At 39.4% G+C, this 13488-nt stretch overlaps 1 protein-coding gene across 1 annotated transcript in view; it reads right to left on the bottom strand.

Annotated features, from left to right (window-relative positions):
- Positions 1 to 1000: 1000 nt before the first annotated feature.
- Positions 1001 to 13488, bottom strand: part of prmt8a (protein arginine methyltransferase 8a) — a 30462-nt gene continuing 17974 nt past the window's right edge. Inside the window, exons 6-10 of the mRNA XM_042496551.2 lie at positions 12840 to 12927; positions 11494 to 11609; positions 6654 to 6804; positions 3329 to 3450; positions 1001 to 2187 (exon numbers count right to left, since the gene is read on the bottom strand). Of these exons, the coding sequence (XP_042352485.1) occupies positions 2104 to 2187; positions 3329 to 3450; positions 6654 to 6804; positions 11494 to 11609; positions 12840 to 12927 (561 nt within the window). The 3' untranslated portion in view covers positions 1001 to 2103. The remainder of the gene's footprint in view (positions 2188 to 3328; positions 3451 to 6653; positions 6805 to 11493; positions 11610 to 12839; positions 12928 to 13488) is intronic.

The raw sequence follows: 13488 nt of genomic DNA, 5'->3' as shown, positions 1-13488 counted from the left end.
AGCACTTACTTTGATATTTTTATACTGATATTTGTTGATTGTTACTAGCATTAGCTGCATGCTTTATACATGTAGTTCCTCCATTGCTTCCGAGTCCTCATACGGTGCATTTTGGTAACAGCCCTGGAGAGATTCATTAGGGCCTCTGCACCATATATAAGACGTGGAATTAGAGGTTGGTTCTTGGCTGTCTCTGGACACAAAATTATCACAAAACACACAATTATAACCTCAAAAGGGAAATGTATTAAGTGGTTCAAATGGTTTTAAAGAAAAAAACAACTTACTGTATTTTGTATTTTTCTATAGTAGCAGTAGTTTAAGCTGTATACTAGGAATATTATAGGAATACATAACCCTCACAAAATGGCCATTTGTATAACAATCACTCACTCCGTGTTACCTTAAATTCCAGAAGAAAACTCTGTTTTCCTCAAATACCTCCATGGCAAATCAAGATTTCAAAAACAGAGACAGTTTTTGACCAATTGAAGTCATATGCAGACTGCATTTACCAACAGTAAAGCTGTATCAAAGCATCAGTTTACAAACTCACACAACTCATGCAATGTAATGCAAATCTCATTATCCAGTCGTATTTTTAGTTCTTTCAAAACACATGAATTTTCCATAAAATGTTACCAATTTGAACACTTTGTCTTCATACTGTACAGGTCAGCTTCTCATCTGTGCATAAGGCTATAAGTGTTTTGTAACCTAAGGTTATAGCAATAATGCATGTATTCGAGAAGTACTGAGCATATGATTGGATAAATGAGGCTTGGATTACACTGCACAAGTTGTGTGAAGTTTGTAAATGTATGTTTTGGTATAATTTTGCTGCTTGTCAAATGTACACCCCAATGGCTTCAATTGTCTCTGTTTTTGGATTCTCTAGAGACATGCAAGAAAAAGGTCTGTTCTTAAATTCAACGTAACATGGGATTTACAATACAAATGTCCATTTGGGGGTGGAGTATTTCTTCAGTGCAGGGTAATCTTTGTCCAGATCTACACTTTAATGAAGAAAACCCCTAAATGGGTACCTCCAGTACTCAAGAAACCTGAATGTTACTAGAAACATAACTCCTAATCTAATTAATTTCAAACAAAGATCTTGGTACAGGGGTCCTATGTGTCAGACTATGTGGTCTTAGACTGAAGAAGCTTCATGGTTTGAGCCTATGTGTTAAGTCATATCTTATATTAATAAACCAATATGGTAGAATGGCCAGCCTCTTTATATGGAACTATGGAGAAGAAAACAGCTAAATCCGGCAGTGCGGACAAAACCTAGGAGCACTTCGGCACTTGCTCAAGGCATTTAGGATGGGAGAAGGTATGTTATTGGCATGTCAACATCACTGCTCAAACTGACAAAGGCAGGGGACACCTGAGTCCACACCTGGAGAAACACCTTCTATTACACACTCACAGAAAACTACTAGTACACCAACTATGCAAACACCTTTCACATTACACATACAGGTATATGTACGTATGCAGGGTCATCCTTGGCTGTGGTTTTGATTGGTGCTAGTTTCCCAACATCACTAAATTGGCACAACTATAAATGAAAGTGGTTTTCTGGTAATCATTCTCTACAGTACATAATATGACATAAGAACTACACCTTAAATTTATTGTCTACCTATAGCAGAATGTGGACAACACGGTAATTGATTACATGAGCTCTACCATAATTTAAAAAATGGCAACTATCCCTCCAGAAGCTCTGGGTCATTGTGAAAACAAATACTGAGCAAAACACACAGGTACACAACTCCAGCTCACATATACACACATCAATAATCAGAAACATTCATTAAGACCAGGAAATGTTCCTGACCTCTTGTTGTTGGTGTTACATTCAGAATTGTTTAACAGTCAGTGTGAGTAACTTCCTGCCTTCATCAAACACTGTAGTGACAATCGTGATATTGTCAATGGGGCCACCTCTGCCTGGTCTTCGGGCTGGGCTTTTCTCTTATTCTATCCCCTCATACATTACACAGTGTGTCTGTCTGTGGTCATGGGAGTGTCTGTCTCCCTCAGGTGCTCAGGGGTTGTTCTCAGTGGACAAACAATGTCCTCCAGTCAAACTTAACGCATCTTGTAGTCGTGGGATATGGCTGCTTCACACAGCTGCCCTTTGAAATCCAGCTCGAAGGTAAAGTCCAAGTCGCGCTGAAGGTCAAGAGAGGGAGAAAAGAAACAAGACTGTCAGAGAGAGGGGAGGTAATGATCAAGCAGAGTCTGGGGAAGAAGTAAGATCAGAGAGTACTGTCAGATTTTCCATTCTGACCTGACAGCAGAACATGGTGTTAAATAAGCACAGACTGTTTGTGTGAGACAACAGGAAGAAGCGAGCCTTGCTTCTCCACCCCAGAGGGGGAGGAGAGGACAAGGTCAACAATAGAATCTGTTGTTGTTTGTCTGGAAGTCACCGCAGAGCTGCTGCCTGTTGACGGCTATCCAACACGGAGGAGAAAACAATCTGCTGTGGGCAGGCAGCACAGGAAGTGAGTCATGTCTTAGCAAAGATATACGGGATATAAGAGGAGCTCAAATCAGAATCTTTTCAGGAATTTGCATCTATTGTCCAGCGCATTCAATAAACATATTAAAACGAAATAGGGACAAAGGCAAAGTACTGCAACAGTTAAAAACATAATTATAAAATAGAAACAATACAATACAAATGATAAAGATACTTATACTTAAAAAATAACATAAAACCCTATAGCTGCTGTTGATCAAGGAATATGCAAAAGGTCAAATATGTGCAATGTACTGGTATAATGGTACATAAAGATATTAAATAATACTGTGAAACACTGCATTCTATTTTTACTTTATGTTTTTTTACATAGATATACATAAAAAATACTAATTGGGCTGGTACAATATCAGATTTATTTCTATATGATTATCATTGCCAAAACACTTCACTGTAATTATATTATCACAATATCTACAGAAAATTTGAAAAGAAAAAAATAATGCTATCAGTCATATTATTTTTTAGCTTGCTTTATGGTGTATTTTGTCTCTTTTTGGGGTAAATAAATTACACTTAAAATACCAGCGTAGGAAAGTGGACAAAGAGACGACGCAAGAGAAGATAGAAACAGAAATGATCAGATTTGTATTATTAACATGAACTAATATCTCATTTGTTAGATATTAGTTATTGTCAATACATTTACATCGCAACACCCCCATTAACAAAAAAAGTCACATGGAATATATCACTAAAAGGCATTTATCATTACCGCTGATATTACACAATACACAATTACACAACAGGCGGCACGATAATACTCACAATATTTTTCTCATTAGGCTTCATAGCAATGCTGCCGACGATCTCCTCTCCTCTCCGCACCGTCAAATAGTCCTCAAGGTAAAACACTGTCTGCTTCCAGTGGGTATATTGAGCATCTGGTGCTGGGACACACACATTTTAAATTCACATAAGTCATTTTCATCTGAAAGCAAAGCAGCTTTTTGATTTTGTCGTGGTTCCGTCATTTACTGAAGCTGTATTGATCATTTATAAGCCAACATATTGACTGGTTGTCAGGTTGGGAAAAACAATACAACTTTTAGCAGCTTTTTTGACTGGTCAGCGACTTATGTTTTTGACAAGGGCTGGACTAAAATCAAGATGCTAATGAATTATTAATATTTACAACTGCAGGTACAATAAATCCTTGATTAATGACCTGAACAGGCAATTTTTTCCACAACCTGGAAACCCAAAAGTTATTCATTAATAATTTCTACCAGTTATAAAAAGCATTCATTAATTATTGGTTTATTGTTTTTGTGACTGAATAACACTGTGTTTATGCTTTTATTTGGTGTATTAATGTAAATAATGGGACATTAGTTGCATATGTTACTCCCTATTCCTGCCTGGAAATAAGACATGATTTCCCTGCGATATCCTGCAAAATTGCAATATTATAGTACTGTTTGCACTTTTTTGCATTGTATTTACACTTATCAAGTAAAATCAATCATTTGTATTAATTGTTAAGAATGCCACCAGTTATAATTTATCCTGGTGTATAAGTTGCCTGACATGGAAGTTGCTGAAGTTTTAAACTTTGGCAACACAACAAACATCTCAGATGCCATGCAACAATCAATATGTAATCCCCTTGTCAATGATGCAGTGATGTGTTCACAAACCCTGGACGGAAGTCAGAAAGACACCATGGACAAGTTGTCAGTCCATCATGGGGTCAACAGACAGTATTACAGTCTTCTGTCTGATGTGAATGTCAAGCAGTGAATAAACACAAAGTGTTTCGGAGAAAGAGCAGGGAACAGTCTGTGTCCAGTTGTGAAGCACTGATGCAAACAGAGCAGGTTCCTCGACTTGAGTTCGAGATGACAGCGCTGAACTAAAAGGCAGGAAAAGCATGACTGCGTTCTTGACCTCTCTACTGTTGCTTGAATCAATTCTTTCATCACTTTGTGTCTATTGCGGCACCTGATGTGCTTTCATCTGTGTGTATATGTTTGTGTGTGTGTGCATGGAAACCCAGACAGGTAAAATCTGACACCCCATCCCCCCAAAATAAGTGTGAGCATCCCCCGGTGCTCGGACCATCACCGATCACTTGGCTGAGGCTCAAAAGGTCAGTAGCTCTTAAATCGAATATCTGCCAGCTGTCCCGGGCAGCATGGTAGCTCTGCCTTTAAAGACAAACTCTTTGTGAGTTCAGAGATGAAAGGGCCTGTCAATCAGCATGGCTGCTGCGCAGGGCCAGCTCTCATTTTTTTTGGCAGAGTTCAAAAAGACGTTTACAAGCGAGCTGCCTTTCTTATGCTAATTCATTAGATGAGATGGCGTTTCTACTGGCATGAATTGCAATCTTTGACTTCTGCTTACTTTTTTCTCCTTGGCTGAGTGTGTGTGTGCGTGTGTGTGTGTGTGATACGACTGCCGTATGGGGAATCAGTTGCACACATTGGCTCTCTATCTGCAAGTTGAGATCTGTTCTGACAGACGAGGAGTCTTCAGGGCTGACATTGGGAAACTTGCTTGACAGACAATCTCATAGAAAGTCGATAGTAAGGAAGTGGGTAGGGCAGAGAGAGCTGAGGTTAGGAAACGATATATTTCTTCCTAAAAAAAATAAACAAGGTCCTGGTGATGCCAAAATTTCATAAATAACAGATTATCAGCACCAGAGGGCCAGCAGATCTAATGATTAGAGCAACCTTCAAAATGATATTATGGTGTTTTACACATCATTTCAGTGTGTGATATTTATCCCTACCACTAGAGGTCAGTCACACACAGATGATGACACAACATCCACTGCTCACTCTATTTAGATTGTGTCAATCAACCTGATTTGATCTGCTCTAATCTGCCTTTAATGTCTGAACACAGGCCACATTATGAAGAAATTGTGTTTATGTATGAGTAGGGCGTTTAGTGCAACCTGGGATGTTTAGAGCCTGATACTGCTATTTGACTTTTGCCACATTAATAACTAAAATTTCTAGTGAAGATGTCTAACTGATGGTTTTGATTTTAAGGTCCTGGAAGCATTTGATTCCACATAAAATGTTTGCTTGTGGATGTTTTCTGTTTCTCCAATTAAGTGAACTTTAGTTCCTGTTTGCAAGAAACAAGTCCAGGAACATCTCCCCCTGCTCTCTCAGACACAGAATCATTACAAGGAGACAAAATGACCTAAAAGACACAAATGACCTCAAAGAGATATGACAGACAAAGTGCAAAAGTGCAAAACAAAAAAGAAACAAAATGACTACAAGGAGACACAGAAAGACCAAAAAGACACAACATGACCCTGAGGTGACACAAAATGACTCAAAAATGATGAATCAAAAAAGAGGCACAATCACAAAGTCTGTGTGTGTCTTTCCAGTATGTAGGGGAGGTGGTGAGGCCCTTAACACGTCTGCGTCCAGTGGCCTATTGCCTCATGATTTACCCATTACTACAACCTAATGTCTTGGTGCCATTTGGTAAGAAATCCTATCCAGCAATATAAGCTGCCCGCTACAACCCCGAGATGGTTAGCTTAGTTTAGCATAAAGACTTTTAAGGCAGTGAGAAACAACTAGCCGGGCTCCATCTGAAGGTACACATTTAAACCTGACTAATTAACACATTACAACAGACTTTCCTTTGATCGCGTTTTTTGTTCACTGGTTCGTGCTGTCATGAATTCAAACTGTGATTAATTTGTTGTTAGTTGTTAGGGCTGTGTGATTTCAAGTTCAGGATATAACTTCCATTTGTTACTCTTGCTGTGCACCAGGCGGGATCGCTTCTTTTACATTGCAAATTTAATCTCTACAGGGCTAACTGAAGCCATCAAGGGAAGACAGCATGTTAACAAGGAGCCAAAAGTACCCACAGCTTCAGCACTCTGCTGTGCTGACAGAAGCCCTGAGGGAGATACTGAACCTGACCTCTGGGTGGTGCTGTATGCTGTGAAAACCCAGTAATAAGTACAAGGAAATAAATGCTTTTTTTTTTTTTTAGATTATCACTACAATCACTATAATATAGATACTGTGAGCTCAAATGATCTTAAACCGCACATACACACCCACACATACTGCATATCAAGTAAGAGACAACGTGTGAGGCATCTTACCGGTGGAGAAACCAGTTTTCTTGTGACACTTTGTGAACTCAATGTTGAAGTAGGTGACCAGTGCATGGATATAATCATTCCTCTGGATCTGCAGGCAGAACGCTGAGGTAAATGAGAGGTCCTCAGTCTTCACTGTGTAGATGTCCACCTCCTGCAGGAGGAAAGACACTTTTTCTCAAATATCTGGAGCACATTAACCCTTAGGGCCCGCTAAAATGACTCTGTGATCACTCTATGCACATAATGCGCTTCTCAGAATCAAACTTTAAAAAATATTATACAGTAATATTATTATTTACTAAGTTAATTGTTTAACCAGCATCAGTCCTAATCATATCAAATATTCATTGATTTTCAGAATTTAAAAAATATATATATTTTCCATGTACGACTTGCAGAGTAGTTTTCTCTCTCTCTCTCTCAGTCTCTCTGTCTTTTTTTTGTTTGTTTTTTTTTAAATTATCACAGCCTTTGATATGTCAATGATTTACAGCAACATTGATTGTGACACCTAGTGGAAATAACATGCATTTTCTCCATATGCCAAATATGGTGAAAATGACGTCATCGTGTGGAAAAATAGTAAAAATTACAAATTCCAAGGCAAAAGCCCAGAATGACAACCAAAAATAATACAGTGCATGTTTTTTATGCTTTGATGGCTGTAGAATCAAAAATTGCATGGTGACTGATATTGTTCATAATCAGATCTCTTCCAAAGCACATTTTCCAAATGCCGACCTATTTCTTTACGTTGTTTATCTTGTTTTATTCTGACCTCAACCAGACCCGTGTGCATTCATGCAATGGTTGCAGAGGTTGGAAAACATCGTTTTGTGTCATGGCACACTTTCCTCTTTTGGCCATCCTGCATGGCCATCAGGTTGGGTGGGTTGGGCTTACTGAAAGGTACAGCCTGTCAGAGTCTGAAAGGGGGCGGGTGTAAGTAATTAAAAGAGATGATTCAGCCCAGGTGTGGAGGCCCAGTGGAGAAAGATGTTTTCTGAGAGCTGCAGGGAAGATAGACCTCAACAAGTTTTGTTTTTTGTTATTGTTAGTGTGTTTTAATGAAAATGAACTGTCAATGAAGTGCTGAAGTAAAGCAACATTGGATTATGGAGAGCGAGCTGACTGAGTGACAGCCAGTGGCTCAGGCTGGGGACAGCGAGGCAACAGGTAGGCCCGCATCTCTTACCTTTAGCCTGGCAGCCAAATGCTCCAGTAATACATGTACATGCACCCTGAAACCCCTAGACTGTCTATAGACAATAATAGTATCAAGTGACCAGGGTTATGTTTGCTGTGACATTTGTAAATTAGAAGTCTCAAGTCAAGACAGACAAGTCTCAGGTCAAATCCCAATTCCTAAACTTTGAGTTTTGAGTTCTAAAAAAAATTGATGCACTCTTCAACAAATGTAGTGCCAATTTGTCAACAGAATATTAATATAATAATTTTGAAAAATCAAGGATGCTTTAAAAATGTTTTTTGGGAGTTGTTCAAATGTATCCGTTATGTATATTCTGACCCATACTGCAAACTGCAATTTATTTTGCTGACTGCCAAGTTTTTTTTTTTTAATGCAAATTAAATTCTTTGGTATCATTTTTTCAAAGTGGCACTCAGTTGGAACTAACATAATGTCAGTTCTTCATGTTTCTCTATTGCAACTTGACTGGATGCTGTCAGATTGGTTCAAATAAAGTGAAATTTGCAGAATTAAGTGTTAACTTGCTGGGAATCAATAGCATTTAAGTTAAGTGATTCAGGATGCGTAGAGAAATTAATTGACTTGCAGCACATTTGGTTTTTAAATAACATACTTGTTAATTTTGGACTTAGGGGAAGGTGTCAATCAAGTTAAAAGGCTCAAGTCCAAGTGAAGTCACGAGTCACTGGTGTTAAAGTCTAATGAAGTTGCAAGTCTTTTTTGATTTTAACAAATTGAGTCTTAAGTCATCAAATTTGTGACTTGAGTCTCAAGTTCAAGTCATGCGACTCAAATCCTCAGCTCTGCATGGTGGTGCTGTAGAAAAGAAATCCATAAATGTCACATGCAACACATCCAGGATGCCAAAAGCAAACATCAAGAATTACAGTACAGCTTTTACCTGCAGAAATAGAGTCACCATAAGACTCCCCTGTGCCAAGATCGCAATAATCATCAAGACTGAGGCCAGTAACCCTTATGTAGGCAGAACAAGGATAGGGGGTCATCTGGGAGCTCTATAACTATTGTGAGGCTCCAGGTGTTATTCATGCATGCTGCTTGCAACTCCTAATCTGTAAATGTCCCCTGGCTCCAGTCAGTTTTACAGGGTATCTGATAACCCACCGGCTCACTGGGCCATGCTTCAGGAAAGAACATGTTGTTCCAGATCCTGGTTTTCCGTCAGGTGAACGGCACTGCGCCAACATATCATGTTAGCTTTGATGACTGAGTAACAGAGCGGAGTGCAGCTCACCTGAAAACCCTTTAGTACCCTGCAGGGTAAACATGTAGGCAGAGGTGTGATAATCTTGTTTCATGTACCATCGACAATATTAGATATTCACTGTTAGCTTGCTGGCTTTGGTGCCAGGTGCCATATTTGCTGAGGAGGAATGAGCCGTATGTTTTCTGGCAATAAAAACAATGCAGTTTTAATGTCAGATTCCCCCTGCTGTCTGCAGAAAACAGTCTCTCCCATAAACACATTTACCACATATTTACCCTGGTCATGCAGTATAAACTTCTCAAAGTCACATTTCAAAGTTTAACACTGCAATATAATGCTCTGCAATATTTACACCCTTGCTGTTGCTCAAAAGGCAAAATAAAAATGTTAAGAGCACTTTCACACAGGTTGTTAAGGTAAAATATATATGTATTTTCTGCAGGAATATAATCTACAATGATCCTCGCTGTGTATTGCTACCAAAGTTTTGAGCAGCATTTTAATAACATGAGGTCCTATGTGAACTGCTCCTCTGCAATAAACCTTTAATGAGGCCAGTCGGTAATCCATTTAAAGACAATAAAGCTTGTCAGCTGGGTATCATTGTTTTAAGGCTTTTTTTTTATACAAGATCAAAACACAAGCAACACTTCCATCAGCTTCATAGAGATTTTTGTTCAAGTCTCATGACTGATCCCTTTGCTGGTTTATGTAATACCTCACTGCATTTAAAATGAAACAGTGTCTGATGTCGAAGAAAATACAGAGTGCTTAACAATCAGCAACAAGAAGTAAGCGATGCTGAAGTCAAGGTGTGATCACACAGCAATTTTCCCCCGGGACAGAGGTGAGACAGGGCAGAGCCGCCCAATCAATGCCAGCAATAAGAAGGTCACTACGTCAAGGAGCACAATCAAGAAGACTAGACAGGCTGCTATTGACATGCATGGCACAGCAGCCTGATCAGTCTAATCCGCACAGTGAGAGGCACAGACAGGGCAACGGCTACACGTCAAGGTCATACTCATACCAGCCACAGCATGTCACACAATATGTTTACCAATCAATCAATGTTCCTGAGTAGTTATAGTAAATGTATGTGTGTTTTTTACCACTGTAATTATACGTGACAGCTTATAAAAGCCTGCTTACTCAGTATTCTCCGTGGGACAGCTGCTGATGTATTGACATTACACAGTACAATCACTCCTAATTACATAATGTATTGTCAGCTTGTTTACTTCTGGTGCATTTTTTTCAGCTGACAAGTGAACCAGTATTAGAAAATGGTGGTAATGGTGTGTTGTAGCACGAATACTTAAGTAACAATCAATAATGTAAATGTCGATGAAACAATCTTACCATGTAGTCCATTTAGTATTCACAATTGATCTTTTGATTTTATCACATGATCTTTATCAGTAGATTGAGTTTGCCCCATTGTCATGGCTCAATTAAGTATAACATGATAGCCTCAAAATTGTGGTGATATGACTGAAAGCACCATAAAAGCGACTAACTTGTGGTAAGAGATTGGGGACTTGATACACGACCTATCTCGGATCAGACTTTAATCGCAAATTTGAGGACTTGAGATTGCTTGACTAAGACTCATGACTTGACTTGACTTCGGTATTCATGACTTACGCGACTTAAGCTTAAGATGGATGACTCAAAAGGACTTTTTTTGTTCAATATTTCCAATTTTCGTGATATTGAGTAGTGATATTGAGTAGTAGCACCCTGGCAACCCACTAGCACATGCCATAGCGGCCAATACACAAGGCAGCCATCATGGAGGAGGCTAGACCAAAATTGAAAGGAAAATGTGATTTAATGTCAAAAGCTCGAAAGCTCACCTTTGACTAGACTATCAGAACTTTATACGATTTGACTCATGACTTGCTTTACCTGAGCAGTGGCTTGACATAAGCATAAGATAATTTTGACCGATAGCAAGGACTCGACCTCACTTACTTGAGTCTCACCACGGTAAATTTGTTCTAATTTGAGATTGTTTGGGACTGACTTAACCACCACTGCTTGTAGTTGTCTCAATTTCTGTGAACAATGAACTGTGAATCTAAGATTACACCACCAGGGAAAAATTAAAGTGCCCAGAAATAAATGGAAATCTGAACACTGACGATGGTACTTTGAGCTAAATGCTAATGTTAGCATGCTCACAATCACAGTGCTTACGTGCTGATGCTGAGCAGGTATAGCCATTACCATGATGACCATCTTAGTTTAGTGTCTTAGCATTTGATAATTAGCACTAAATACAAGGCTAAGGCTAATGAGAATGTCATTAGTTTTGCAGAAATTAAATCATAAACCAAAGTGTTTGACAAATCTTGATCAAAAGAGGAAGCTAAATGAAAAGTGAAGGGACTACCAACCTTGATGAGGCAGGAATTGGTCACCACCTGTTTGGGGTCCACTACGTCCACCAGAGGCTCCTTCATGGCCACATTACGTATACAGGTCATGTCGAAGCCATAAACGTTCTCCCACCCTGGTTAATACAGCATCATTGATTTACTCAGCCAGCATGCTTTCAGTAACTCTTTGTAAACTGCAAACACATGACATAGTTTTCTCCTTTTGATTCAGTTGATTCAATTTTCTAGGGTGGGAAGGCCACGGGAGATGCAGCTGTAAAACAACACTCGTCGGGGTCGCTCTCACAGAGCTTCCCAGAATACTCTGATATACGACCCCGGAGTCAGACCTCCTGTCAGTTTGGAACAAGTTTCATTTTGACGGATGAGAGTCACATTGTATTCGGGGATAATTTGTAAACATGCGCCTCCTTGAACGCAGCCTCCACTCTTGCCTTGAATATCTTTGCAGCTTTAGCTAAATCACTCCATGCATTATTCATTGAGCTCCTTAAGAAAGAGTGTGAGCAAACATCTCTATCATGACCCAAAAGGAGAGAACTACTTGAGAGCGTAGGAGAGCTGGTGATAATGAACAGGTCATAAACTCCCAGGGAATTGTAATGTACTGTATTTGCATTTCTCGCTGCCCACTTAACTAAGGCAGTGCGCAGCCAAGAGAAGCACTAATGACCACAGGATGCTTTCAGAATATCAGAGTGCTTCAGAGGGCCAACTATAACTCAGCCTTAAGGTCATATTGGACCTGGAGAGAAAGAAGTTTGTGGTCAATATGTGCGCTTGTCTCAGCCAGTCAGTATGTGCAAACTTCACAAACCCAGGAGTATCCAGACACTGGAAAGCGTTGCAATGCAGTAAGACAATATAAATATGACTTTCTCCTGGTGCAGTGTGGTTGTATAATTTCCCAGATGTATGGGGGAGTGTGAGTAGGAGGCCTATTGGCTATTGTTCTTTTTCTGTGCCTGTTGTCATCTAGGTTGTGCACTGGCTTAACGCTGACTCTAATGCTTTAGGTCCGGCAGCAAAACATCGCCCACAGTACTCCTTGCAGGCTTAGAGTGGGACGATACAGCGATGGAGAGCCTTGTTGACTTATAATATCAATTATCATCCCCAGTGTTATGCCTGAGGAAAAGTTCAAAATCATTTGCAGAGCTGGAGGGGTTGCATATAAGTGTGCCCACACTTGTATGAGTACAACACGGTTCGTTTACAGTATAAAGACATAATCCTGGTAATAGCTTCCTGAGAGATTCGCAGAGTACACAGGGTACAGTACAAGTAATTCCACAGTCCAGGTTCAGCTAATACACATATCCAGGCCCACACATTGAACTTACAGTGTATCTTGAAGTCTTTGTACTGCCTGTCTTCTATGGCCACCACATACAGAGAGGCACGGTCAGGAAACATTAATCCACCGGGTTTCTGTTTGACAAATGAGGCAAGGAAATAACTATGCAATTAATCCTGAACACACTGTAAAAGATCTACATTACAGCATCGGTGACATTTCATTCCTCAGCCAAGTACAGCACAAATTTAATTTATGGAGGTGTTATTGCTCCCTCTGCGCACAGACTGGAATAGCAGAGCTGTTCATGATGTATAACCTTAAGACAAAAACTATTATTTTCCAATAACAAAACATAATGAACGGTAACCAGTAATATGAGTGGTAGATAATGACATAACAGTCCTTCTTATATTATGGACTTATGAGTGATTTAAGTACCTTACCTAGTAAGTAAAACTTAGTAAGTAAAATCAAATTGCAACCGTTTATTATTATTTTTTTAAATCACTCACTGCTCCCCGCTTCCAGAAATTGCTAAACGTGATAGTCGTATTAATACAAATGGAGAGGATATGTTTTCAAAGGGATAATTTGGCCAATAACTTTAAAATGTGAGGTCCATTCTTTGACTATTTACAAGGAAACACAATTGCAAATGTTTAGTATGTGTATTATGGCATGTAGGCTGGATT

Source organism: Plectropomus leopardus, chromosome 7 (genome assembly GCF_026936395.1).
Source record: "Plectropomus leopardus strain MGB_pleo_1.0 chromosome 7, ASM2693639v1, whole genome shotgun sequence".
Classification (NCBI taxonomy): Eukaryota; Metazoa; Chordata; class Actinopteri; order Perciformes; family Serranidae; genus Plectropomus; species Plectropomus leopardus.
This window is presented reverse-complemented; position numbering and strand designations above follow the sequence as displayed.